General features: G+C 38.6%; 1 protein-coding gene across 1 annotated transcript in view; it reads right to left on the reverse strand.

Moving 5' to 3' along the window:
* STARD9 (StAR related lipid transfer domain containing 9) overlaps positions 1-25674 on the reverse strand; it is a 93396-nt gene that overhangs the window by 9426 nt on the left and 58296 nt on the right. The window contains exons 19-24 of the mRNA XM_068193403.1: positions 25561-25643; positions 24454-24557; positions 22258-22305; positions 15119-15309; positions 12285-12765; positions 215-11413 (exon numbers count right to left, since the gene is read on the reverse strand). Coding sequence (XP_068049504.1) covers positions 215-11413; positions 12285-12765; positions 15119-15309; positions 22258-22305; positions 24454-24557; positions 25561-25643 — 12106 coding nt within the window. The remainder of the gene's footprint in view (positions 1-214; positions 11414-12284; positions 12766-15118; positions 15310-22257; positions 22306-24453; positions 24558-25560; positions 25644-25674) is intronic.

The raw sequence follows: 25674 nt of genomic DNA on the forward strand, positions 1-25674 counted from the left end.
CAAATACTTTTCCCTGTTTTCTTGGAGTAACCCCAAAATTTTGGGGTTCCTAAATGCATTGCTTAACAGTTTTTAAAATAAGCCTGATAGTGTATCTCTTCACATATACTTCACTCAGTGTGACTAAATGATTATGTGCTTATTACTAAATGCTATTTAAGCTGCATGAAGTGTATTAAAAATACTTAAAACAATATTACATAAAATAATTTACCTTTCATAAAGTTGCTGCTTCACTGGAATTGCCCCTGGCTCATCTGCAGCTCCTCTCTGAAGGACCCTCAGCAGGGCATCTGTTTCCCCAATGCCATAATTGAGCTTTGCTTCAGTCAGTTCCACTGTGAGGGGATGCTGATGCAGATCCAGGTGAATGCTAGACATGATCTGGGCACGCTCCCTCTGAAGTCTCTTGATCTCTCTGCTCCTGCTGTCACAAGACTGGTAATTCCCTTCCACTTCTGTTGATCGTGTGCTTCTAGGCTTCTTTTCCACCTGACCTCTTAAATCGGCCATGCTGCCGCTCAAGCCGAGTAAAAAAGGAGGAGGGCTGCTCTTAACACCACACCAGCTGCTGAATTTATTGTGTATGGGTAAGTCACGGAGACTGTAGCTCCGAGGCCTGTATGGCTTTGCAAAAGTAGAGCTCTTGCTGAGAGGGATTTCAGTGTCACACTCGCTTCCAGTGACAGAATCTGTACTGTCATCTTGGAAGGAAGTCTGCACGTCACTCACATCGGAGAGGGGGGGAGGGCAGCTGTCCTCATTCTTCCAGAAGAAATCATGAAATTGTACAGAAGATGCTTGTACCAGAGGTTCTGAGGATGTGCCAGCATTTATCTTACTTGAACAAGTGGCACTAATTTTTTGATTAAAAAGTAAGTCAGCATTTGGAGAAGAGTAGTTATGAATCAAAGCAGTATCAGAATTCCCAGAGTACTTTTCATGCCAGATTCCACCTGAAGAACCTCTTCCACCCCTTGTAACATACATGCAATGAAGGGAATGTGCCACTGAACCCTGGTCTCTGACATTACCTGTTACAGCTTCACTGTGGCCTGACACCTCCAATGTACTGCTGGAGTGATACAGCTGCTCTGCACAAATGGTAGTGTGGGTGTCAACCCTGACTCTATGCTGTTGTTCCAAATCTTTTGAACCATCCTGTCCTAAAGGTTCTTTGGCTGCTTTCTTATCTGAGAAACTGCCAGATTTCTTTCTTATGCTCTTGTGTTCTCTAGAGGTGCTTGATTCACTGTCTGTTTCTGTCTGTGAAAAACTGTCCACATAATGTTGCATGCTGAACTGTGGACCTGCCCTCAGCTTTCTCTTGGTGTGAAGGGGACTTGAAGCAACACTGGAATATCCAGGAGGTTCCTTAGTAGGGCAGACAGACTTGCTAAAAGCAGTCTGGCCGCTGGGACTAGCGCTAAGAGTAAGAATAGGGGAAGAGGCCCTATCGACTAGTAGGGTATTTTTGTACCAAAATTTTCTTTCAGTTGGAGTCTCTGTTTCATTGACACTTCTTTTATCCTGAGTGTAAAATGTTGGAGATTGAGAGGTACTATTAGTAGGGCTGCTAACTACAGTGCATGAAGAACCATCTTGCCCTGAACTTGGCAAAGATGGTGTGGGAGGTGAAACTCTGGTACTAGCAAAAGCAACGTTCTGCTGTGCATTTAGTGATGTTTTTTGAAAATGTAAGATAGGGGTGGAAGTTTTGGGTAAACAAGGCAGATGCATAAAGGAGTCTTCCAAAATGCTGTCAAGACTGTCATGGAAGTCAGAATTGCCCAGGTTTTTCATCCCTGTTTGTTCTTGTGTTCTTTCTTCAAGAGTTGGTGTTTCCTCTTTCCTTTTGGGAATCTCTCCGACTGTATCTGCACCAATTTCTTTCCAATCAAGATTTACTGCCTGAGCTGCCCTCAATTCCTTTTCCATTTTTGCCTCTACTAGTTTTTCTTCATGTTTGCTTTGAGGTTTTTCCAAAATCTCAGTCTGAGTGCCTACATCTGCTGTAGTCTGAGTACAGCTATCTGACTTAATAGCCTTTACAGCACCTTCAGTTCTTTTTTGGTTGATTTTGGCATTTTGCTCACTGTCTATAATAGTCTGTTGGGAAAGGTTTCCCAGCAGCTCAGAAGTGTTCTGAAGAAGCTGTGACAGATGCATGGACAGGTTTTGCATGCTTGTCCAAGAAGAAGGTTGATGAAATAAATCTCTGTTTGTTTCCTCCTTTTTTGCAGAAACATCTGTATAGCTTCTCTGATGTCTTCTCTGCCTTTTATACCTTCCTGTAGTTGCTGTTTGTGTTCCTTGCTCACATGTAATCCCTGATGGTTTTTTGGAAGGTTTTTCAGACTCTGAAGGATACAATAGTACAATTTCATCAACCTGCATTGAGGAGTTACCAGGTTGTGTGGAAGGATTCTCAAGTTCAGCAGTGTTGTTTTCTGAGTTAGTCTCCAATGTTTCACTGGATATGTTGCTGTACTGTTTGGTACTGTCACTCGAGTATGCTGATTGAAATTCTTGTCTGACACTGTCCCATTCTTGAAGACCTTCAATGCTACTCAAAGTGCTGGACAAAACTTTTGCTGTAGCATATGAACTTAGATGAGAACGAAAAGGAGAATTTTGAGAGTTCAATCCATTGTCTACACTGGAACATCTCATAACTTTACGATTTTCCGTATTCAAAGGAATTTGATTGCAAGAGACATCACTTGCACTTCCAAAAGCATACTGTTTCCAGCCAATCTTGCAGGCTCCATCTTGTTGCCATGGGTGAATGTATGGGTTGGTATCACTTGATCTAAAATGCATCGCATCTTTATTATCTTGCAAAAATAAATCAGTTTCTGGCTGGTATCTGGCTTCTTCTCCTTCCCCTTCACTACACTGAGCTACAGAATTGCTCTTTGAATGGACATTTGCTTCTGCACACACACTTCTGCAAGCTGTTGGCAGTAAGGATGATTGAGATTGACTAGTACAGTCTTTCAAAGACTGGCTACTTTGGCTTCTTGCTGCTAAATTTTGTAAGATTTTGGAATCACAGTTTGCAAGTTTCTTAGTTTGTGCATTTTTTTGCTGAAATCTGGGTTTAGATTTAACTTGTATAAAGTTTGTCAATTCCTTCTTTGAAAATCTTTCAATTTCATAAAGATCATCTTCAGTTGGTGACGGAGGCTCTACACTCATATTCAAATCTTGCAGTGATTTAGATGCAGAATATAACAAAGGATCTGCCTTAGATGAAGCTTCCAAAGTATATTCTGTATCAGAGAAAACAGCAATAGCTGGAGCTGATACTCTGTGACTTCGTAAATAAGGTCTCAGTTCATTTTGTTTACAGCCCTTTGTACTCCGTGTGGTAGAATAAGATCTTTTGCTCCTGAATTGCACCAATTTGGATTCTTGAAGAGTTAAATCACGGTTTTCTGGAAAAAACTTTGTGGAGGTTGTTTCATTATTTTTTACAGAAAAATTAAGTCTTTCTGATTTCAGGGTATAATTCCTCATCGTAGTGTCTCCCATTGTTGAACAAGTGTTTGCCTCAGCATCAGCAGCAGCGCTATCAATGCCTGAACGTATATTATTTTTGCAAAGTAAAATCTCCTTTCCACCATCTGTATTTGTTCTATCTGGCTCCTGCTCTATCTGTTCACCTGCAGGCACATACTGACAGTTATCTTGCAGATCTGCAGGGTTTCTTTCAAAACCCAAGACAGTGTGATATGGTTGCCTGGGATCAGGGCTTCTGTATGTGGGATATGCTTGACCAAATGAATTGCAGGTGTATTCAGGATCCACTTGAACATCTCTTGGATACAGATTTTCCAACATTGTAGCTTCTGAGCCTGTTAATTCATTTGGAGAATTTGAGGATAGATTAGTTTGCTTTTCAGCAGGTTCTCTACTTAACATTTTTCTCTGTTCTGTCTTTACTATAAAATGTTCAGCCTTAATATTTGAATGCAGTTCTTCTTTACTTCTGTTAAGTGTATTTCTCACTTGTCCCTCTTTATTAAGAACTGCCCTTCTAGGGCAATTACCATCCGAAAATGGTAATGATGGTAGTAAAAGAGAATTATCATTTGGCATTTTCTCTATGTGTTTGTTGCAAGCTTCTTGTGGTGGAACTTTATCCCAATGATGCTGATCAATTTCTGTATCACTGTCAGGTTTTTTACTATTATTTCCATATGCAGGTTCCTCATCTACAGCAGAATTTTTATATGAAGTACAGTCTGTGTCTGAGACTGGAAAATGACTGTTTTCTTTTGCAAGAGAAAGTAAAATACTTCCTGAAGCATATATTGGCTCATCAAATACCACAGCTTTATCAGACTGAGTGTCTTGTATTTGCAAAACAGCAAATGGAGACTGTTTCAATATATTTGAATGTGAAGTATCATATGTGCTAGTTTCACCATGGCCTATATCTGCAGTTGAAGGAAATTCTGAAAATGCTGTTAAGGCTGGGTAATTGACTCTTGCTAATGATTGGAGAAAATCTTCTTTTACAGAGTACACATCTGCCGAATTGCAGGACACTTTCTCAGTTGAAAAACCGTCCTGAAGTGAGTCCTCAAGCTGACTAAATACTAGAGATTTTGAGTCCCCAAGTAAAGAAGATGTACTAAAAGCACTGAAGTTCTTGGAGCTTTGAAATGGTGTCTCAGGTGCAGTGTCCTCTGCAGAATGTGATGGAAGGGACTTTGATTCATTACAGCCAGTCTGTCCTTGGCTCTGGAAAGTGAGCAGACCCAATTCTGGTACAGTCACACTATTAGTGCTACTGCAGTGTTCTGAGAACTCATGAATTTTATCTTCTTTTATGTCACCACAATTCTGGAAATAACCTTGAACAATTTTCTCCTTTTGCTCTGTTCCCACAGCTTTTTCAGGGAGTTTATTACTCTGACCATATGTGGTCTCTGCAACTGCAGAATTATTTTCCTTTTTGTCTCCTTTTTGAGAAACACCAGGAAAAGTTACAGATACACTCAAATATGTTGATTCACTTTCAAAGTACTTTGTTTCTTCAGAGAGAACAGTATCATTTTTACCTTTGTCTCCACTGCTGACAATTAAACTATCTGCAGATGATGCTGGACAATTCAGAAGACCAGGAGAATATTCAGAAGTGCCCAAGTTCCTATTATAATTTAGAAAGTCTTTACTATAATGTGGATTTTCCTTTGGAGACTTGTTCAGGCCTTCTGAAATGGTGGGAGCCTTCTCAGGAGCAGCGTTGCCTGATTGCTCTACAGAGCACTCTTCAGAAGCTTCACGCTCCTGGTTTTCTGTGGGCTCATGCTGATACCCAGCTACACCAGGAAACTCGGAATTTTCACATTTACTGTTTGCTGTAGGATAGCTTGCACTTAAAAATGTCTTCTCATCATGCAGTGATGAACACCCCAAGTGAGGTACTTTCTGCGTCGTATTAATATTCTGAAATATTTTTTGGGTAGTGCTTTCTAGTAAAGAACGGGTTTTTCCCACCCCTGTATCTTCCATCACTTCTTTCTCTGAGGAAGACAGCAGGTTTGAAGTATCCAACACTAGTGAATCAGGCACAATGGTATCCTTTACATCTTGAGCTGTATCTTCTATGGAATTAAGACAGTCTTTTAATAATTCATTAACCATTAAATCCATACTGTGTTCTTCATAAACATTATTAATATCCTGTACCATATCTTCAGAATAATCTAATTTTTCCAAGAAAAATGAGCTTCCTTTGGCCCTTTGCTGAAGTACAACAGCTCCAGACTCAAAACCACCTGCGCCGTAGGGAGTGAAAGAGCAGTTCTCATTGACAGGTTGTGCAGGTATGGCATAATCAGGTCCATTTTTAAATATAAAGGATTCTTCCTCCTGCCTCTGCTGCATGGTCCTGGTTTGCAGAAGAGCTACACTCTCACTTGATAGTTTACCTGGAAGATGTTTGTCTTCTCCCACTTTGTTGGCTGTAACAGATGTACCAACACCGATCTCACTCTCCATTAATGTTTTGTAGTAAGGCAGAACAGGTCCAGTTCCAAGACTGCTGTTAGATGGTTTTGTACATCCTCTCAGTGCAGTGGGAACATCTTGAACAAGATGGGAATCATCACTTCCTCCAAGATACAAAGGCTGATTTATAGACTGGCATGGGGAGTCTTGAAGTTCTTGGTTTTTTTCTGTACACTTCTGTGATGCTGGTGGATTTTGTTGCTTGCTAATGTCTTCATTATTTTCAGAAAAGCTGGTAGACACCCACTGGCTTTCTCTTAATATTTCATTTAATCTGCTGTCATCATCTGTCATTTGGTAGCTGCCTTTGTTTTCAGGGAAGAGTTCATCCAGGTTTTGTAAAAAGATCAGTTCTATCTCCTCTGTGTTTTCTACACGTATCTGCTTTTGTTTGTCTGCTTTGGTCATTTCCACTAGCTTCATCAATTGCACTGTCTCTTCCTCAGCTCTGGAGCCTACTTGATCTAATTCACAAATGTCAAAACTTTTTCTAACAATACCTACATTCAAGTTTTCTGAAGTGCAATGCTCAGGAGATTGCACAGAGCAACTCATAGACGTATGTCTGTTGAGACTGGTAAAGTTTTGTTCAGTTTTGTATTGGTCAATATCAGCACTATCTTCAACTGAATATTCACATACATCAACTACATTTCCTATCTCTGTAGCAGTGTCCACTGAGTCACCATTCTCACTCATTTCAGTAGGGTCATGGTATCTTGAATCATCCTCTAACAGTATATTTGGTTCTACTTCAGAAGCCATCAGGTACCTTTCAGGGATCTTAAATTGATCTAAAATTTCTTCTTTGTCCCCTCTGTCACAATATATTTGATGCAGAGCTGGAGACTGTTCATTGAAATAAACATTTTCATCTGTGCATATATCTCCTTGCTTCATAATAACCAGCTCCTCAGTGTTTGTCATGGTAATTTGTTCTTCACTCCCAGTCACTTCACATTCATTAACCTTGTCTTCCTGGGGCAAACAGTCTGATACACAATGCTCAATTATATTGTTAGAATTTATTTGTCCTTCATTTTCAAGTTTTGCTGAAATATTTCCTTGCTTCCTTGGGATTAGTACTGTTTCAGCTACATTCTCTGATGTTCCATTCTTCTGTAAAAGCCCTTTGCAAGTATCAAGGAATCCTAAAGTATTCTGAATAATATCTGTTGTGTGGGAACACGCAGCTGAAGGAGTGGTTTTGGGAGCAACAGAAAGCTCTGTTGAATAAATACCTATTTCTATTTTCTCACTTATTTCTTTTTGGCAAAAGCTGCTTGTTTCAAGTTGGCTGCCAGAATGCACAAGTGCTTTTGATTCCCGAGTATGTTCTGCCCCTGTGCCGGCTTCCTGCAGTTCATCTTTGTGCAGTTCTTCATGTGTCAGGCACAGGTTTGTATTAAACTCACAGTGAACTTCACAAGCTGCGATATCAGTAGGTTTCTTTGGATTCTGAGTTAGACCAATGTCTTTAAAATCCTTTTTACTGTCTTCAGTTACACTTTGGACTTGGGCTACCATTCTGTCAGGTAAACTTTCAGTGTGTCTGGATTTAATTTCCAATGCACTTTTTTCTAAGTTGCTTGCATTATTGATTGATTTTGTTATTTCCTCATCTGTGGCTGTCCCTGTATTCTGATAAGGAGTCATGGCTTCTTCTGTATCTGTTTCTATGTCTCTGAAAAATTTGGATTCTTTATTTCTATATGAACTCTCCCCTTGGGAAATGGCAGCTGATGCATTTGTGTTACATTCAAATACCCTTCCCAACTCTGAATTTGCATTGTATTCAGCATGAAAGTCCACTGGGCAATCACTTTCAAAAAACGCTTCTTCCTCTTCTCTAGATTCAAGTAAAGATTTGTTCTGTGTTTCTGTTTCCAAGAGAACAGAGGCGTCAAATTCTGCAGCAATGTCAGTTGTCTTGTGCATAGTGTTTTTCTGTCCTGTTGATTTTGAAGAGCATGTTGGGCAGAGGCAGCCAGAATGTACATCAGAACAACTTTTTGTGACACTGACTCCAACAGTAAGATTAGATGTAGCATCACAATCTCCTTTCGCTATTGTGACATGCTCCAATAGTTTATCATAATTTTCGGTCTCACATGCACTTTGAAAAAAATTAGCTTTTGTTGAAACTTTGTAAAATAGGCTTGAATTAGATTCTGGGAGAAAATCGTTTGTATTCTCACAAATAGCAGCAGGAAAGGACTTGGTGTTTTTCCCATTTACGTTCAGTAGGAAATAACTTACTTCATTTACCACGAGGTTTTCATATTTGGATGAAAATTCTTTCTGAACTACAGCCTGAGAATTCAATACATTATGTTCTTTGCTTTCACCTTTTTCTTCTCTTATGTTATCAGTGCATAATGTAGAATTTTCTGAAATCTGCTGGGATAAGCAACTCGCCCGACTGTCTGCTAGAGCACATTCAGGGGAATAATCCTTTGAATCAGGTTTATGTTTGAATTCATAATGATTTAGTGAAGACAAGTCTTCATCCTTTGATATGTATTCTTCATGATCTCTGAGTGAAGGCACCTCTGGCACAATGTCTGCCAAGCTATCTGTGCTTATTTCCATACAGATTCTCTCTTTCTGAGACATCTCTATTGGTGTTGCAGACTGGTCATAGATTGCACTGGCAGCAACAACTAGAGGGTGACACTGAGATGTTGTCTTCTGTGAGGAAAAATCTGTCTCAGCTGTTACTTCTGCAGGTATTCGCTCATTATCTGTTTCTTGCATTGTTTCCAGATTACTCTCCCCAGACCTGGCGTGTTCTTCTGTATCAGCTGACTCTGCTCCTTGCCCAGCCAGCATCTGAAGCTTGTAACTGCTCACCAGAGAGCAACTCTTGTTTGTTAAGTCACTGAGGAAGAAACCTTCATCACAACATGTTGGGTTTTTTTGTACTGGAAAAAGCTGCCCACAGTTTCCAAATTGGATGTGTTTTACTGCAGATGTCTGTGTTGAGGTCATATTATGAGCAAGTCCCATAGAACACTGAGCAGCAGGTTCACTGGCAGATGCATTTCCACTGCCTGAATCTGTCACACTTGATTTTATTATCAAATTATTGTAGTCATTGTCAAGCTCATCTTTTGAAAAAGTTTGGAATAAATCATCTTCTAAATCTGCATCTACACAGGCATTCCTTTGTTCCACAATTTGCACAGGCAACACAGAGATAAAAGGTGGCTTTTTCAGAGCGTGATCTTTTGGCCACTCTGGGTGAGTTGTGGTGACAGAATTCTCCTCTTTCTTAGATACCAGTGACAAGCAGTCTGCACTGGAGGTGCTTTCCAAACAGTTGAATGCTTGTGCACATTTGGTAGCAGACCTGTAAGAAGACAATTCACCCAGTTGTTCTTGTTCAGGATGGTGTGACCTTGACTTTTCATAATAATCATACTCTGCTGAAGTAGGAGCAAAAGAGGAACTTGATCCTACTGAGCTAGCAAATGAGGACTTTACATTTGGAGATTCCAAGGAAGAATTTTCATTAGAGTTTGTCCATCCCTTAAAAATCTTATTTAATGATCTGCTCTCAGAAGTCCTACTTACAGTTGTTGTTTCAGGTAAAGGTATTTCCAATGTGTCAGAGGAGAAAACCGAGTTTATTTGGATTACATGATGTGGACTGTGAGTAATGCTGTGAATCTGCTTAGAGCCAGAAACAAAAGACACCTCAGCAGCTGACTGCTTTAGATCATCTTTCTTTAGCCAAAGTTCTGGCTTGCTCGAAGAGCACGGATGAGCATCTTGAAATTCCAAGTTTTCATGGGAAGAAGATGCTGTTATTCTGGGGCTGCTGATGTCAACCTTTGAGTCATAGGAAGACTGGGCACCATTGGTAAGCAAAGGATTTTCACTTGCATAATACAGTCTTTTTTCAGGAGACCTTTCTTGTTCTACAAAGGAGATTTCTGTTCCCTTCAGCAACTGCTTGCAAGAATCACTGGAAGCAGTCTGTGGCTTGGTGTTCAAATAAAAGGAACTGCTCAGCTTCAGATCATAATTTGTTCCTTCTGTATGTCTGTCGCAGGTCTTGGATTCATGGTCTTCCTCAATCTGTATAGCTGGTAATTTAGGAGTTTGTAACTTCCAAAAAATCTCTGCTGGCATTTCATCAGATGAGTCAGATTTGGATTCTTCAACCAGATCTTCTGCTGGCATCTCTTCTCCATCAGCTAAGCTATCCAGAGAAAAGCTTCTTTCAGCCTTTCCCAGTCTCCTATGAGATGCATATGATTTCACCAAAGATGAAATATGGTTCTCAGTTCTGCTTTTGTAAAGCTTAGCTGGCTCATGATGGGCCTTTAACTGGTGAAATTGGCTTGTATTTTGCTTTTTGGCTTTATTTTCCTTTTCTATCAGAGAGTCTTGTGACATTTGACTGTCATCACTCTCAGAATCTTCTGGGTTGGCAAGACATTTATTTCTGTCAAAATCTTCCAGTTTCAGTTTCTCTGGGAAAGCTTTTGCATAAGCACAGGAGAGCGAATCTACAGAATAGGAACTGTCAGTATCAGAAATCTCATTTTCATCATCCTCTTGCCAGTTCTCCAGCATATCTGTGGCTGTCTTGGGCATTCCAGCACTTAGCATCTCAGCACTGTGCCACCTTTTTTCAGTATAAGAGAGTGGTGTCTGTGAGTTTATCTTAGTGAGATTTCCTACTGATGTCGCTGCCATCAGAAATTCTTTCTTTTCTGCTGATGTTTTCTCATGGCTTGGCAAGGCTGAGTTGGCCTCTTTCCTCCAGTTCTTGACTGTTTGGTTTAGATCCACTGATGGTGGGTTTCCATACACTGTTTTCTTCATTTGTTTGGGAAAGTTTTCTGGAGAAGACCTGTGGCCTTTTCCATTGATATCCATTCTAATCTTTTTATTGGATACCTGAGCTCTATTTTGTGCTACATTGCTGCTGGCAGGCTGACTTAAATCTCCTAGCACCTTTGATTTTGTCATTCTTCTCCCTGCAATAAAGGTTTTAGGCTCACCTTTCTCCTTAAAAAGACCAGGAGAGGAACCTTTAGAGGTCTGGATTTGAGATCCAGCTTGCCCTGGGCTGTCATCCAACTTTTCAATTTTTTTATAATTTTTAATGGTATAAGCCATGATAGCTGAATCATTAGAGCATTTCTCTCCTTTTTTATTTTCAATTAAAGATATTTTTTGTTTTTCAGTTAGCTGCCTCTGGACTGAAAAGGAGATCTCCTTTTCATCATTAAGGTCATCACTCCCAGAAATGTCTTTACCACTTCTGTAAAGGTATTCTACAGGTGACGACCTCTCAGTTGTACTACCTTTACAGTATTGATCAATATTTGGTGAGGTAGATAACTTGGAGACAGACTCTCTCTTCAAAAAACAGCTGTGGAAAAAAACAAGAAATAAAGTCAAATCCTTGCTTGAATAATGTAGTTAACTTTCACCACAATAACATCTTGCAAATAAGAATAACAATTTATAAAGCAACAATCTTAATGCCTCTCAAAATCCAATTCTAGCAGGGAATAAAAGAATAAAATTCTGTGACTAATTATAAAATCCTCTTGCTATCTGGAAAGATGCCCTGCACACAAATAAACAGCTCAATGCTATGAGGTATAGCTTCATATTGAATCTCTGTAGGGTCAAGTAGCTGTAAATGTTAATTAAAAATAAAAGATAGTTCTAAGTCACAGAAATCCACTTAGCAAAGTTTAGCTATTTCCTGCTGTGGAAATAGCTAAGGACCATGCTGTGATAGACACTGCAGCATCCCAACATTTTAGCATTGCATGGAGATGTTTATTTAGCTTAAGAAAGGCTGACCAGTATAAAAGTCCTTTCCATAATCACCCCAAAGATACCAATATTCTGAAGAAGAGTTTGATGATAATCAAGATTAAATTGTGCAGAAATTAGTATGTACCAACAGTCTGAGCAAGGCAACAACAAAAGCTAAGCCACTTCTAAAAAGCCTACTCAAAGAGGTAAAAAAGTGCAGAAAGGCTTGAGAGAGAAATGTAAAAAAGTGAGAAAAACCATGTCAAACAGATAAATAGAGAATGTACTGAACAAACCCAAAGGAAAAGGACAAACAGCTCCAGCTTGATGTACAATATAGTGGGCTCACTGACATTGCAGATTTGGGGATTTTTTCAATACATTGGAAGGCATTGGAAGGATAGGTGGCCTGAAAATACCTTGAATTTATGTTACTTTTGAAAGTGCCGAGGATTTGGCAGATGTTAACTTACCTGGGTACCTGGGGCAGGGACGAGTCACAGAACAAATGCCTGTGCTGCAAGGAACTCGAACCCAACGATTTCCGTCTCTCTTGCGAGTGGCGATCCAAAGAGAACCGTACAGTAATATTATCACTTAGGGCTTGAGATTGTTTCACACACTCTTCACTGAGCCAGCAGCTAGCTTGCAGCTGCTCCAGGTTTTGCTTGGCTTCCAACAGCTTCTGCTTCTTGACTATCCTTTCCAGCCGGAACTTGACCTTCTTCCGCCTTATGTTTCTTTCCGCCTTTTTTAAGGAGTACCTTTGCAAGAGCTCCAGCTGCACCAGTCTCTTCTTGTTCTGCTGTAGCAGGGAAAGGCAGGTTTCCAGCCCAGTGGTGCTCTGCACCTCAGCCTCTGCACACAGCGTAGGTTCTGTTTGCACTGCAAACTCCCTCTGCTCTTGCTGAAGAGCAGCCAGACGTTTATTCTCATTTATAAGCCACTGCTGGTCTGTAAACAAAACAGTGATTGAAAGAAAGTAAAAGTCATAGGAAAAACATTATTTGTTACTATCTTGGTTCTTAATTTAATCAGCCTTTAGAGGTCATTTGAGAGCAGAATTTCTATGTATGTAGAGACTTGAGAAACTATTTAAAGAAAAATGTAATGTTGCTCTACTTCGTTGATAACTAAAAGCCTCTTCACTGGATTAAGGACTCAGGTAGCAACTGCAGAATATAAGCATGTAATCATAAAATTAAAGAATCATTATATGGCTTGGGTTGGAAGGGACCTTGAAGATCAACCGGTTAAATGCGCACAAAATTAAACAAATACTGTCATGGCAAAGATGCAGGTGAAGCAAACACAACCTTTAGCTTTTATGACAAACAGTTCAAAAAACACAAGTTCACACCACCAGTCAATGTGTATTTTTCACAGAATCACCACTCTACTCCACAAAAAAATTAGATTCTCTGCTTCTGTTAATGACCCCTACAGCTCATAAATGCCAAATATGTTCACACACCAAATGACTAACCTAATTTGATAACAAAATATGTTACCTCTGCTTACACACTAAAATATTCAGAACCTGATCTTTGCGGTCAGTGAGGATGGAGTAGAGAACAGAACCATGGTGATTTATTTTAAACCCTGGATGCAATAATACTTTTATTCCATGCAAGGGATGGATGTGCTTAGAGGTTTTTCAGAGCACACCAACTTCAATCTGAGCTATGATGAACTGTAACAAAACAAGAAATTATTGACGTCACCATGACCAGGTTGTATCTGATGGCTTGAACTTTTTCTCTTAATGAAGCAGATTTTTTATGCTGCTATAAAAATATACATATTCAGCTCTCAAAGTAAACAAAAAAAAAAATCCATTGCTGAAGAAGCAATGTAAAAAAACCTCAGGCCAAGTTCCTTTACAAGTGGAGCATTTCTCAAAGAACCAAAGTTTCCCAAAGCACTGCTGTCTTACTAGCAGCATTTTTTTTTTTTTTTGGCTGAACTTAGTTTCAATGTGCAGTCCTTTACTAAATAAGCAATGTTTCATTGCTTATTCAGGGATGTAGGAATTAAGAGGTATTTAAGTTTGATGTGATGGGTGAGGGCTTCCTGCAGCTCTGCACAGCTGAGCTGCAAGAGAGGAATTTGGGACTCTGAACGTTTCCCTAGTGCAAGAAATCATTAGTGCAGAGACATTGTAGGTATCACTTGCTTGATGAATACTGATCTCGTTAAACACTCTTTATTAGTGATCCCCACCACAATGAGTCTCCTGTCCTGCTTATATTGGCAGCTCTGCATAGAGCACATGCACAGAGGTAGGAATTCTAACTCTATGATTACTCTATGGATAAAAGGGAAGCATTTTTATCATTATGTTATTTTTCTTAATAACATTTTTAGTTTTCACATACAAAAACCTTGTTTCCAGATGTGTTCTCTTTAGCGTGATTTTAGCAAGCAGAATATTTGGCAGATCAGTTTCCCTGCAAGAGAGCTGCAAGTTTAAGATGCTAATTAATCTCTGCTCAAAACCTTGCCTCTGTCAGGAGCTGAGCCATAGAGGGCACCGAAAAGGTGAAGAACTTAGGTGGGTTGCCAAGTAAAGAACTATATTTGGCTGGCAAAAACTACCTGCCTGGCTAAGCTTTGCATGAACACAGTGAAAACAGCAGAACTAGAGGGAAGCAGAGAACAAGTCTACAGATCAACAAAATAAAGATGTTTTGGTGAAACTCTCTGGATTTTCTGTACTATCTATATATTCTTCTGCTGTATCCCATCAAAACAATTTCCTTTTAATCTCTTCATTGTGGCTGGCATAATTCAAATACAGCTGGCTGCATAAGTTTTGGTCTGAGACCTTGCCAAAAATTCACGGAAGTATTCTTCTTCCAGGATCAAACAGATTTTGCCAGGTGGGAATGACACCTTTGTATAGGCACCCTTTGTTTATCAAGAAACCTAGATCAAATAATTCATTAGAAGACAAACTAGAGAACACCAGAACCATGGCTGTAGGGAGGCAGGATTGGGATCAGCCTGGGAGAGGAGGCTCAGAGCCACAGGGGAGTAGCTGGCGCTGTCCCTCCCAGCAGTGCTAATGACCTGCAGTGCTAATTAAACAGTGCTGCTGGAGCACTGCAAAGGAGGCCCTATAGCTCTGTTAATCAAGGCTCAGTAACTGTTCTCAAGGGAAAGGCAGTTGTAGGAGAAATCCAGTAATTAGCCATAAAAAAAGTTCCACTCATAAAAAAAAGCATCACTAGCACAAAAATGTTGAGAGGATGAAGGTATGCAGTAATGGAAGGGAGTTGAAGCGGGGGAAGAGGCAGGTACCCACTTTCTTGGATTTGCTGGTTGATGAGTGCTTGGTCATTTTCCAGTTCCCGCTCTGCTTTGATCTGTCCTCTAAGAATCTGCTGCTTTAAATCCTCAACATAGAGCTGCTGTTGTTGAATTTGTTTTCTGTGGAAAGCTTCCTGGTCTCTCAGTTTCTGCTTGTACTCTTCATGCACAGCAACTATTTCTCTGCTGTTAGAAATGTTGACAGTGAATTGAAACCAGAAGCAAATATTATTTGTAATGAAACCAGTTATCTTACTAAAGAAAGACAGACAATGTTCAAGATGTTGTTTAGTTCCATAAGGGTGCATTATGGCAGAAACTCATAGCTGTGTATATGCATGTCACAGCAGGCTGCAAGCCTGTAAATGTTATAAATGCCAGAAAACATGAAAGCTCTAGTAATGAAGCAGGTAATTCCATTGCCAGAAAGATAATAACAAAAAGAATTTTTTAAAATGTTGTCACTTTTCATTTTGCTGTATTCTTCCATAAATGAAACTGGGGAGGGGATTGTTTCTTAAATTATAAAATTTTATTATCACTATATAAGATACTTGTCATCTAAGTACTTCGAAGTGCTTTACAGAAATGACCATCATTCTTTGTTTTCAGATCAAGAACTCCAACTTAGAAATATTTACAGGCATTGTCAGGATTACACCAACAGTCTCTGGCAGTGCCAACGAAAGACCTTGATCACCCAAATCTCTGTTGGATGCAAGAACTATATCAGGTTACTGCTTCTATATTTGGAGAAGAATTGGGATCAGAAAAGTGACTAGCCTGTGAAAAACTGCTTTACAATCTTCTCCAAGGTGTTTGGCTTCTGACTGTGTGCCAAAATTTTACACACACAGAACAACAATCAAAATAGTATCTCTTCTTACCATAATGCATTATAATATTCAAGATACCTTAGCCCTCTGAAAGGAATATATATTCTGCTTCTCCACATGCTACCATCAAGAAATTATTAACATTAAAGTTAGATCATATCTAAAGGTGATATATGATCTTTGATTGCTAAACACTGCATTAGTATATATAACCTCAGAAAATTAAACTTTTGAGTCCTGAAAAAAATGTTTTAATTACATTTTATTAAGAAAGTAACTAATGTATTTATTATACTTCTAAAGCAATAAAAGACAGCATAACTCTAAAGAGTCCCTGAAGGTCAAAAAATCTCCAAAAATATAATTTCAAAGGAAATCTTTGGAAATATCACATAGTTTGTAAAATCACTACCAATACAATGTCATCTGTATGAAAAGAGTGTTCGACCTTTGCTACACAGGAATAATTTAACATCTCAATTTAGAACTGTAAGCATGTGTTCAAAGCAACCATTTCTACAGCAAAAACTTGATTTTGTGTGAAAGTTTAGCAGAAAGAACAGATGAAATAATTGAGCAGTGAAAATCTACAAATCTCCCGGAGTACCTTTAAATGGTACGTGCATTGCACTTCATAAGAAGTAGTAGGAAGGTCTCAGTACATAAAAGCTTTAAGATTTTCAATAATTTAGAATATTACTATGAATCTTGCTCACACGAAAAAAACAGAATTCTATTTTTTTTAATGTTTATGTAAATGTAATGCTGAGCGTAACTGAAAGAGAATATCTTCTGTTCAGTTGTCTGCCATGGTGCAAACACAGCACAAACTTTGCTGCTGCCATCTGCTAAGTGGTTTGTGTCCATTTGTCACCCACACAAACAAATTGTAAGAATATGCAGGTCCAAGATCTCTTTGTCCTTGGCTTGTCTCCAAGATGCCAGTACCCTGTGATTTGTAATTTTTTCCCTCTCAGATAAACTTTAATTGATCCCCAGGAAATAGAAGTGGGATGCCTCATTTCTCATTCAGCTGAAGTAGGTGTGAAGTGACACTTCCCTGCAGCAATGAAATGCTCCTATGGCGATTACAAACCTCCAGCTGTTCAGGTATTTGTAACGCCACCAGCCACAGGGGGGCAAACTCAGAGGTTAAAGAGAGACTGGTTCACTAAAGAAGAACCACGTTCCAAACACAGTATTGAATCTGAAGTATCTTGTTAGGAAAAGCTCCCATGGTTTCAGTGGTAACTCTCAGGAAGGCTTGCTCTAAATGCAGCTTTGAGGTTGCCTTCCATATTTTCTAATGGAGCAGCCATATAATCTGGAGGTTAAAGTATTGATGTGGGACAAAACAGTTCTGATTTTGGAGCACTTACATGACCTCTGTGCTTTCACACCCTTGGCCTGCAAGGTCTTCAGGACGAGGAGTGCCTCTGGATGCCCATGCACCAAACCTAACGGCCTCTCTGCAGAATCTGGTGACAAGATAGTCTTTAACCTGTTCTACTAACAGACATATGAAAGCTCTGGTTCCTATGGTGGTATGAAAGCTGAAAAATATGAATCTAAATTGTTCACTGGTCTCACATGACCTTGGGCAAGTTGCTTAGTCTGAGACACGTGTGAAAAAAGTAAAGGATATTCATCCAAGAGAAGTGATGGGGATACATTAGCATTATCAAACATCAGAAAGTCAAATATCAGAAAAGCTGATTTCTACTAATTTATCATTGTTAGCATCATTCTGCATGAAACTGAGGAAATGGAGTAAATCATTGCCAGCAGGCTGAAAAGAAGCACGATACTAAAACAGTAATGAAAGAATTCTTGTTCTGCAGCTGTTTAACAAACTAGATCAAATTATTCTGATAAAATATCTCTCATTCTTCCTAACCATGACTTTCAGCTCTCAGCCAATCTTCCCATAAAATTGACTTATTAGATTTCAAACTGCTTACAAATTGAAACCCAGAATATTTAAATAAATGAACAACTCAGTGCTGCATTTCAATCCAGAGACCTAAGAATGCCCACATGGGTGGTTAGGTAACATCTGTTTACAGTTGTGAGAGGGTCACAAGCTTTTCCTATACTTTCCAACCTTGCTGAAACCACAAGCCACCCCCACATTATAAAGGAACAGAGAATAGGCAATACAAACAGTGCACGTGGCAGAGTGCTGTTTGTTCTCAGCAGCACTAGCATATTCCCTCACGTGTGTAGCAATGGCTTTTTGCTGAACTAACACGAAATTGTGAGATCCTTTCCAACAGCTGTGTGTGTCTGCACACAGAGCAGAACACGAGGCAGGCCAAACTGATGGTATTAATCACAACTCCATATTATGACTACACCCCAGAAAGGCAGAGACCAGAGGAACAGCCATACTCCACTTTAAACCTTGGAAAAACTAACACAGCACAGCAATCACTGCAGTATTCTTTCTGCTTTTGTTCAGGTGATGTAGCTAGCTGGTACAATTCTCCCTCGGTAAGGTTAAATCTCTGTAACAAAATACTCTTGTTCCAGGTATATATACAACTTGCAGTTCTGCCCTTATTTCAGTGCCTCTGTTTCATTTCCTAATTTCTAGTCATATAAAACAAAAATCAGGCAAAGCAGTAAAGCCAGGTCTGAATACAGAGACTGAACATTAAACAGCTTTTTATGAAGCTGCTTCTTACAGACAGTTTTCTGAAGTGGAACAAAAAGATAATAAAAATCCATGCAGAGCCACTTACATAATACACAAATGCAAGAGGATGTTTTCCCTCTGGCTGTGAAATACTGGCTGTGAGAGCAGAATTACTGGCTAGTTTGGGATACAGGTCTGTCTCTCACAGAAACTGCTGAAACCAAGAAGATGAAGTCAGAATGCTCCCTTTCTACCTTTGAACATGCTATGTCATGTCAGCACACTTCTGCTGGTTTGTGAAAATAACATGATAAACTAAACTAAAAAAGGACATGACAATGGCCCAGAAAGAAGATAACAGCCTCACACACACTTCATAGCTAATTCACCTAATAAGCAATTCAAAGAACAATCAATTTGTGCAATATATGTTTGAATGACTTAACTAAAACCAAGTATCAATCTAGTTAACATAGGAATTTAGCCAAATTTTGTAATAAGTAGGAGAGATCACTAATTTTTTAATCTAAAACATCTTAAATCAGATGTACGGTTAAATTTAGACATGAAACACTGGAATGCTATGAAATACAGCAAAAAAGCACAGCATGCTGTTTCTCATATTCCTGCTTTTCCACACAAGCAATCTGCACTCAGTACAGTTCTAGGAGGAAATAAAATAGCCTCAGGACAAACATAAAAGAAACAGCTTCATTTCTGTAGGTAACAAGACATACATGAAATCTTGATTCCACCAGACCAGCATACTCTAGCATACAACATATAAAAAAAAAAGCAATTCTGCAGAGAATTTCATAAAAGCATGCAGATTTCTGGGTGTATCAAATGCAGCAAGAAGTGTCAACAGTTACCCCCTCCTCCAAGCAAACTATTAAAAGCTGCAAGTAAGATGACAACAAAAAGACACCAACCCTAAACTAAAGATAATCACAAATTACTGAGAAAAGATTAATATGATACCAATTCTGCTGGATTGCTTTTCCATCTCATTTTTCTCTCCAAAGTTTGCACGGTGCATGCTAAACGAACCATCTGTAAATCCACATTTTTTTCCAGCCGGTTTTGTTGTCAGCTCTCTGGGATCCTATTGTGCAATTCTCCTCCCCTCTTCCCCAAACACTTCTGCTGCTGATGCAGAGGCTGGCGGCTGCTACAGCATAATGCAGCTTCCAGTAACTATGGCAGCAATAGCTCTGAATACCTGCTGCAACAAAATCCTAAGGCTCAGATAGAGAAACTACAGTGAAAAATAATTACTTGTGGTAAAAGCTGAAATTTGCCAGTTTTCTCAAAGAAAACATCAGTCAAGTTAGCATCCCCGTCTTTTTGACTGCCTAGTGTTCAAGTTCTATCTGTCTTTTACAAATTATTTTTCCCAAGGGAAAAAGAGTTAAAAAATAAAGCTGAAAAAAAGATGTTGGCAAGGCATTTTGTGCCCTTGCAAACCCCACACTGAGAGCAGTCACAAGTTAGAGTTACAAGCCTATCCACTAATACACATCTACACAGCTGCTCCCACCTTCTCCAGCTCTATCCTCCCCCTCTTGCCGCGTCCAATCCGGGGCCCTTCCCGCAGGGGCTCAGAGCAGCAGCAGGCACCACGCACGCAGCTGCACAGCATCTACATCTGCTGCTGCCTGGCACAGGGGCCCGAACCTCTCCCTCCTCTTCCCTAAAGCAAAGGGAAGCGCAACAAAGGGGATACGTAGACCTTGTATTGTCACCTCCTTCAGCGTCCCGAAGGAATGCCACTCACAGAATTCAACCCAAAAGCCGGGGAGTGGTGGGCAGGAGACAGCAGCCAGAAATCAGTCAAAATGGCCAGCAGAGTCAGAAACCTTTGGAAATAAGGGATCTTTGGAAACCTACACACATAGTAATTCCCTTCACAGAAGTTGCCATCAAGTGAAGTATCATTTAGATTTCTGATTAACTGGTTCACTTGGAGAAAAGCACACTGTTCTGTTTCATGTGTGGTTTTTTTAGCCTTATGTAAAGGATAAAAAATGCAAAACCTCTTTTTCTTTGCCAAAGCCCCCAAAATAACAGTAAAGCAATGACTTATTTAAGGCACCCCTTTAAATACATCTCTAAACCAGACCTCTTTTTGGCCAAGAGTCACAGGCACAAGACAGAGCCACATTCTTCAATAAAGGCCAATGCTGCCTCTTTAATTTCCAGTTCAGCTAACACAGGTTTTCCCTTCACAATGTCAGTTATAAATAGAATTAGTTACCCTGTTAATCCACTATACACGATTCTGCTGTAAATTGTAGAGTTGCTGTAACTGACACAGTGCATTTCTCTGTGAAACAGAATATTTGAGGTATCTTTTAAGAGATACAAAAGTTTTCTTTAAACTTTTTGTTCTGTTTTTTGGTAGAGCATTTTGAAATGCTCAAGTGAAAGCTGTTAATGAGAACTCAGAGTATATTGCAGATATCGCCGCCCCCATTTAACAATGTTGGTATTTTCAAGGAAAGGGAGTTCAAGCATGTTCCAAGCAGCTAAATAATTCAACGTACTGCTGTACCACCAAACTCTAATGGAAAAACTCCTATGGGTTTTTTTCTTTTAATCCAGCAATACAATAAAATCAGAATTTTTATTTGTATGCAGTATGGTATTAAGGCAATGGCAGGAGAAAGACCTTTATTATCTACTTGTTTGTGGTGATGCTGTAATATGATGACTGATGCCATTCACAAGCCTTCTGTGTGTTTGCTGGCTGACAGCAAACATCAGAAATTTGCAGTGCTGGGGCTCTTGTGAGTAGGGTGTATGAGCAAGCAACCAAATAAGAGTATAATGACTCACAATGCCTGAAGTTTTAATATTTGTGTGCAGTGATAGAAAATAGTTTTCCCTCTCATTTCTCAAAATATTTTAATGTACATTTAAAGGTTGAACTGGTAATTCAACCCATAAAAGGCAGGTGAGAAAAATGTCATCATACTGACAGCATGAGAGATAAGACTCCTATCATTAATAATTGTTACTGTAATACATATATTGACATGATCTGAAATAAAAAACCCAGAAGAAAGTAAAGTACCATCAGGTCCTGACGAAAAAGGTACTTAAACCCATGGAAACTCAACAATTTCTGAATTACTTCTTTTTGCAGCTGCTGTGCTGCTTTGCATGAATGGACCACATTCTATGCTAGGATTTTTTTTTTTTTTTTTTTTTTTTTTTTTACTTTTCCCTAAAGCGATTTTATTCTCACCACAAGAGAACCCAATTTATCCAAGCAATTTCTAAAATACTAATGAGTATTCCCAGTACCTACTATTGGCACAAAATCTAATACATTTAGAGCTCTTATATGCTGGAAATTGGTGGCAACTTCAGTGTAAGCCTCACTCTAGTTATGGCTTTTAAATGCAGGCTACACATGCAACAAAGATGCAAACTATTTGCACAAGATCTCATATGAAGAAAGAACATGGTTTCAGAGCCTTGCCTGTAACTCAGCTTCATGTACAGATTCTTGTTGCAATATGATAAAATAGTTTGAATTAAAGCTTAAAGTGTTAGCTTCCATGTCTTCTGGAGGAAATCAGTGTAGCACAGGAGAAAGGCAAACCTACAGGTGTCAAAAATTTCAGCATGGTTTAGACACATCAATAATCTTACCTTGGTTCAAGAGAACATTTGTTTTCTTCACAGTTTCTACATTTTTGACTGCAAAAATAAAAACATGAAATCAAATATTTGGGAAAAAAGGCAAGAAAAATTCTATGAAGCCTATTGCACACAATGTTACTGTAATTTTCAGTAGAGGAAAATGCTGATTTCTAGCAGCTGGGAGAGCACCAAGAACTTCCAAGTGTGAGGGGGACAGAGAACAAGGCACACACAGAGCTTTACTTGGTCTTCTATTTTCCTCCAAGTATCTCTTTCTGACAGAGACAAGACCCTGCATTAGGGTGGACTTTTCTAGTGGTGATCAAATAAACACTCCCTGTAGTCCACTTAGTCCTGTATTATGGTTTGCAAAGTGTCTCACACACACCTTTTAGTACTTGACATTGACTTTTTTTTCATGAGACGCCACACATATAATTTTATTCTTATAATATCAATCTTAGGCTAGATGTCTCAGCCATAACCCCCTCCATGAGCAAATCTTCTTGTCTGTACAGAAATACAGGCTCACAGGTTACTGCAAAGCATGGCTGAGTGAATCAGTTCAGTTTACCTATGCCAAATAATTATTCAAAAGTATAGTAGGACCACTGGATTACTTAAGGTGAAAACCAGCTATTATAAGATGTAGTTTACAGATCATTCCTGTAAGAGATGGACATTATAAAACCCAAGCAAATGCAATAGCATAACATTTTCATTTTTACTGAAGTAACCATCTGAAATCCTCTTGGTAAGCATGAGGGTAACTTTAAGCAATGTAACATGCTTGTAACATCCTGTCCAAGTGATTAAAAAAATTGCTCAACACATACAAGTCTTCTATATGAACATGGTCTGGAAAAAAAAATCAATCAGAAATGTTCTGCAGTTTTGTCAGCTTAAAAAGGGAAAACCAAGTACAAATTTGTGATAAACTGTTCATAATGCTTCTGGATTTCTTCAGTTTTTTCTAGATTAATCAAAAAAGCTAGTGACAAGAGCTCCACAACTAATGTTTTTAACATCATAAAGAGCACCTTGGTGCGTACATTTGAAGGTTATTAGACAGACACTTATTTTTAAAATTGTTTCTATTTTTCCTAAGAAAAGAATAGCAATGATGTGCAAAATGTTCTTCAGTAAATAAACAAAATGAAGTAATATTTTGTATAGGCAGGTAACACTGCAGCAAATGAAAAGCAAATGCAGAGATTGGATACCTTAAAGAGAACATATAAAACCACACTATCTAAGGTGGAAAGTAAGCCACTTGATGAGAAGCATGAAGAATATTTATAACAGAGATAACATTTTATGCTCATAAAAATGAGATTTAATACTTCCTCTAGAAAGAGATAAAAGATTCCCAGTATGTTGCCACGCCAAAAGCACTCTAGCAAGAAGCAGAACCACCAGCAGATATGGATGAGAAGATGTCTGTTTCTTGCCTTTAACAGGTTAATTAATGTGCCAGGTTGAGAGGAATTAAAAAAGAAAAAGAACCCAGTTATATTTATTTCAGTAGTATTCTATTTTCAATGTTATGAACTGAAACACAGAATGTAATTCATTTTCCTGATACATATCAATCACTGTCTTCATCACACCAATCCTTTCCATTTCATAAAGTCTCTGCTATAAAAGCATACACTAAACACTGAGTATGAGCAGCTCTTCAACACTTTGAAAGCAGTATATGCCTTATTTACTGCTCAGTTAAAGAAAAAACAAACAAGGAATTACGCTGGCTTTCTGAGATGAAGGGCTCAATAAGGACTTGAACTAAAGGGAATTTATGAACAAACCTTCTGATTTCCTCAACAAATTAGCAGCGAAAGTCAATTGGTAATAATTGCCTTGGCTAAATCATATCCTGAAAAGACCATTCTGTGCATTGAAGCAATAATATTGTAAAAATTATAAATTAGATGCAAAGCAGATGTCCAAGTGAACTGAATTAAGGCTGACAGTCTCATCTGAGGTACTTTCTTAATTGAGCATCAATAAATGATTTTGCAGGTTGTTCCTTGTATATCTTAATGCTCTATATTAGTCAGCTGGCCAATGTATTTTCTCTGATATTTTTATTTGACTACTTAAAAACGTGATGGGACTTACTCTATATACCAAGTCCCTTATTTCAGACATCATCCCAAAGAGAAATTGTTTGTTCAGTTGCTTTTTTCTTAGTTTTAAACTTACTTGTAGAGAGAAGAAAGGAGATAATGTGGAGAATTGATGCAACTTCCATCCAAATTGAGCCAGTCCAAAGCTCCATAACTCATAGTGGGTGGGGTTTCATTAATCTATAGAAAGCATACCACATAAGACAGGAATTTTAAAAAAATCACAGCAACCCAGGAACTTCCAAGTTATCATTAGTGCTGTCATTGATAACTATTGTGTGCAAGGCTGCATAGTACCTCCCATGTGACTTTATAATCTCACACTTCGCAAAATTGCTACGTTTTTGTTACTGAGTGCATCTCCTTTTGCAACTCTATTTGAATGTACTTCATGTTTCATTAATCAAGAAATTAAGAATGAAAACAAACAGAAGTTAAGCCCCTTATCTCGAAGTGAGTACAAAAGGATGTAAGAGTGGAAAGTAGAAAATATTAATAAATGAAAATCCATTTTATTAGGTAGACTCTTGACAATAGCAGTTGATAATATGGTTAATTCCTAAATGAGAAAACTTGTATTTTTTAAGTTAGGTTTTTAGTTACATTTGTCAGTCATTTTGGGAATTACCTCATTTCTTAAACAATATTGAACTAGACAACCAAATAATATCTTACAGTAATTAGTTCCTGAGTTTAACATACCAGGAAATATTTTGTCTATTCCTGATAGAACTGCTTTCAGAGTCAACAACACGTAAGTACTTAATCCCATAAATTTTCCATTTCTTCTAGTATACTTCATTCAAGACAGTGAAATGACAAAGAAGGAAGATAACTCAGAAAATTATCAAAAGTGGAAAGATTCTTTACTGGTCTTTTCACTGCAGCATTCTGCCTTTTTGTTTCAATCCTACTGTAGTCATGACTAGAAATAGGAAACACTAAATTATTCAAGAGATCTGCATCATCTTTTGCTAAGCACATCTGAAAGAAGTGCTAGTGTCCTCCCACAAGAGGTTTAGTGTCATTACAGACCATTAGATGGAAGAAATGAAGAAAGTGAATTTGATGATGTGATGAAATATTATCTTTATCAGGCCAGCTTTTAAGAAGAGAAAAAAGAGAAAACAAAAGCAAAAAAAAAAAAAAAAAAAAAAAAGAGAAAAACAGTTTCAGAACTTACTGATCTTCTTAGTCTCAAGATAGCAGCTTCTGCTGGGTGATTGAATCTAAATTTATGAGATTTTCCAAGGACAACAAGGGCCCCTGTGAAAACAAAATAATTAGACATTTACAG

The sequence above is a fragment of the Anomalospiza imberbis genome, chromosome 6 (assembly GCF_031753505.1).
Source record: "Anomalospiza imberbis isolate Cuckoo-Finch-1a 21T00152 chromosome 6, ASM3175350v1, whole genome shotgun sequence".
In the NCBI taxonomy this organism is placed as follows: domain Eukaryota; kingdom Metazoa; phylum Chordata; class Aves; order Passeriformes; family Viduidae; genus Anomalospiza; species Anomalospiza imberbis.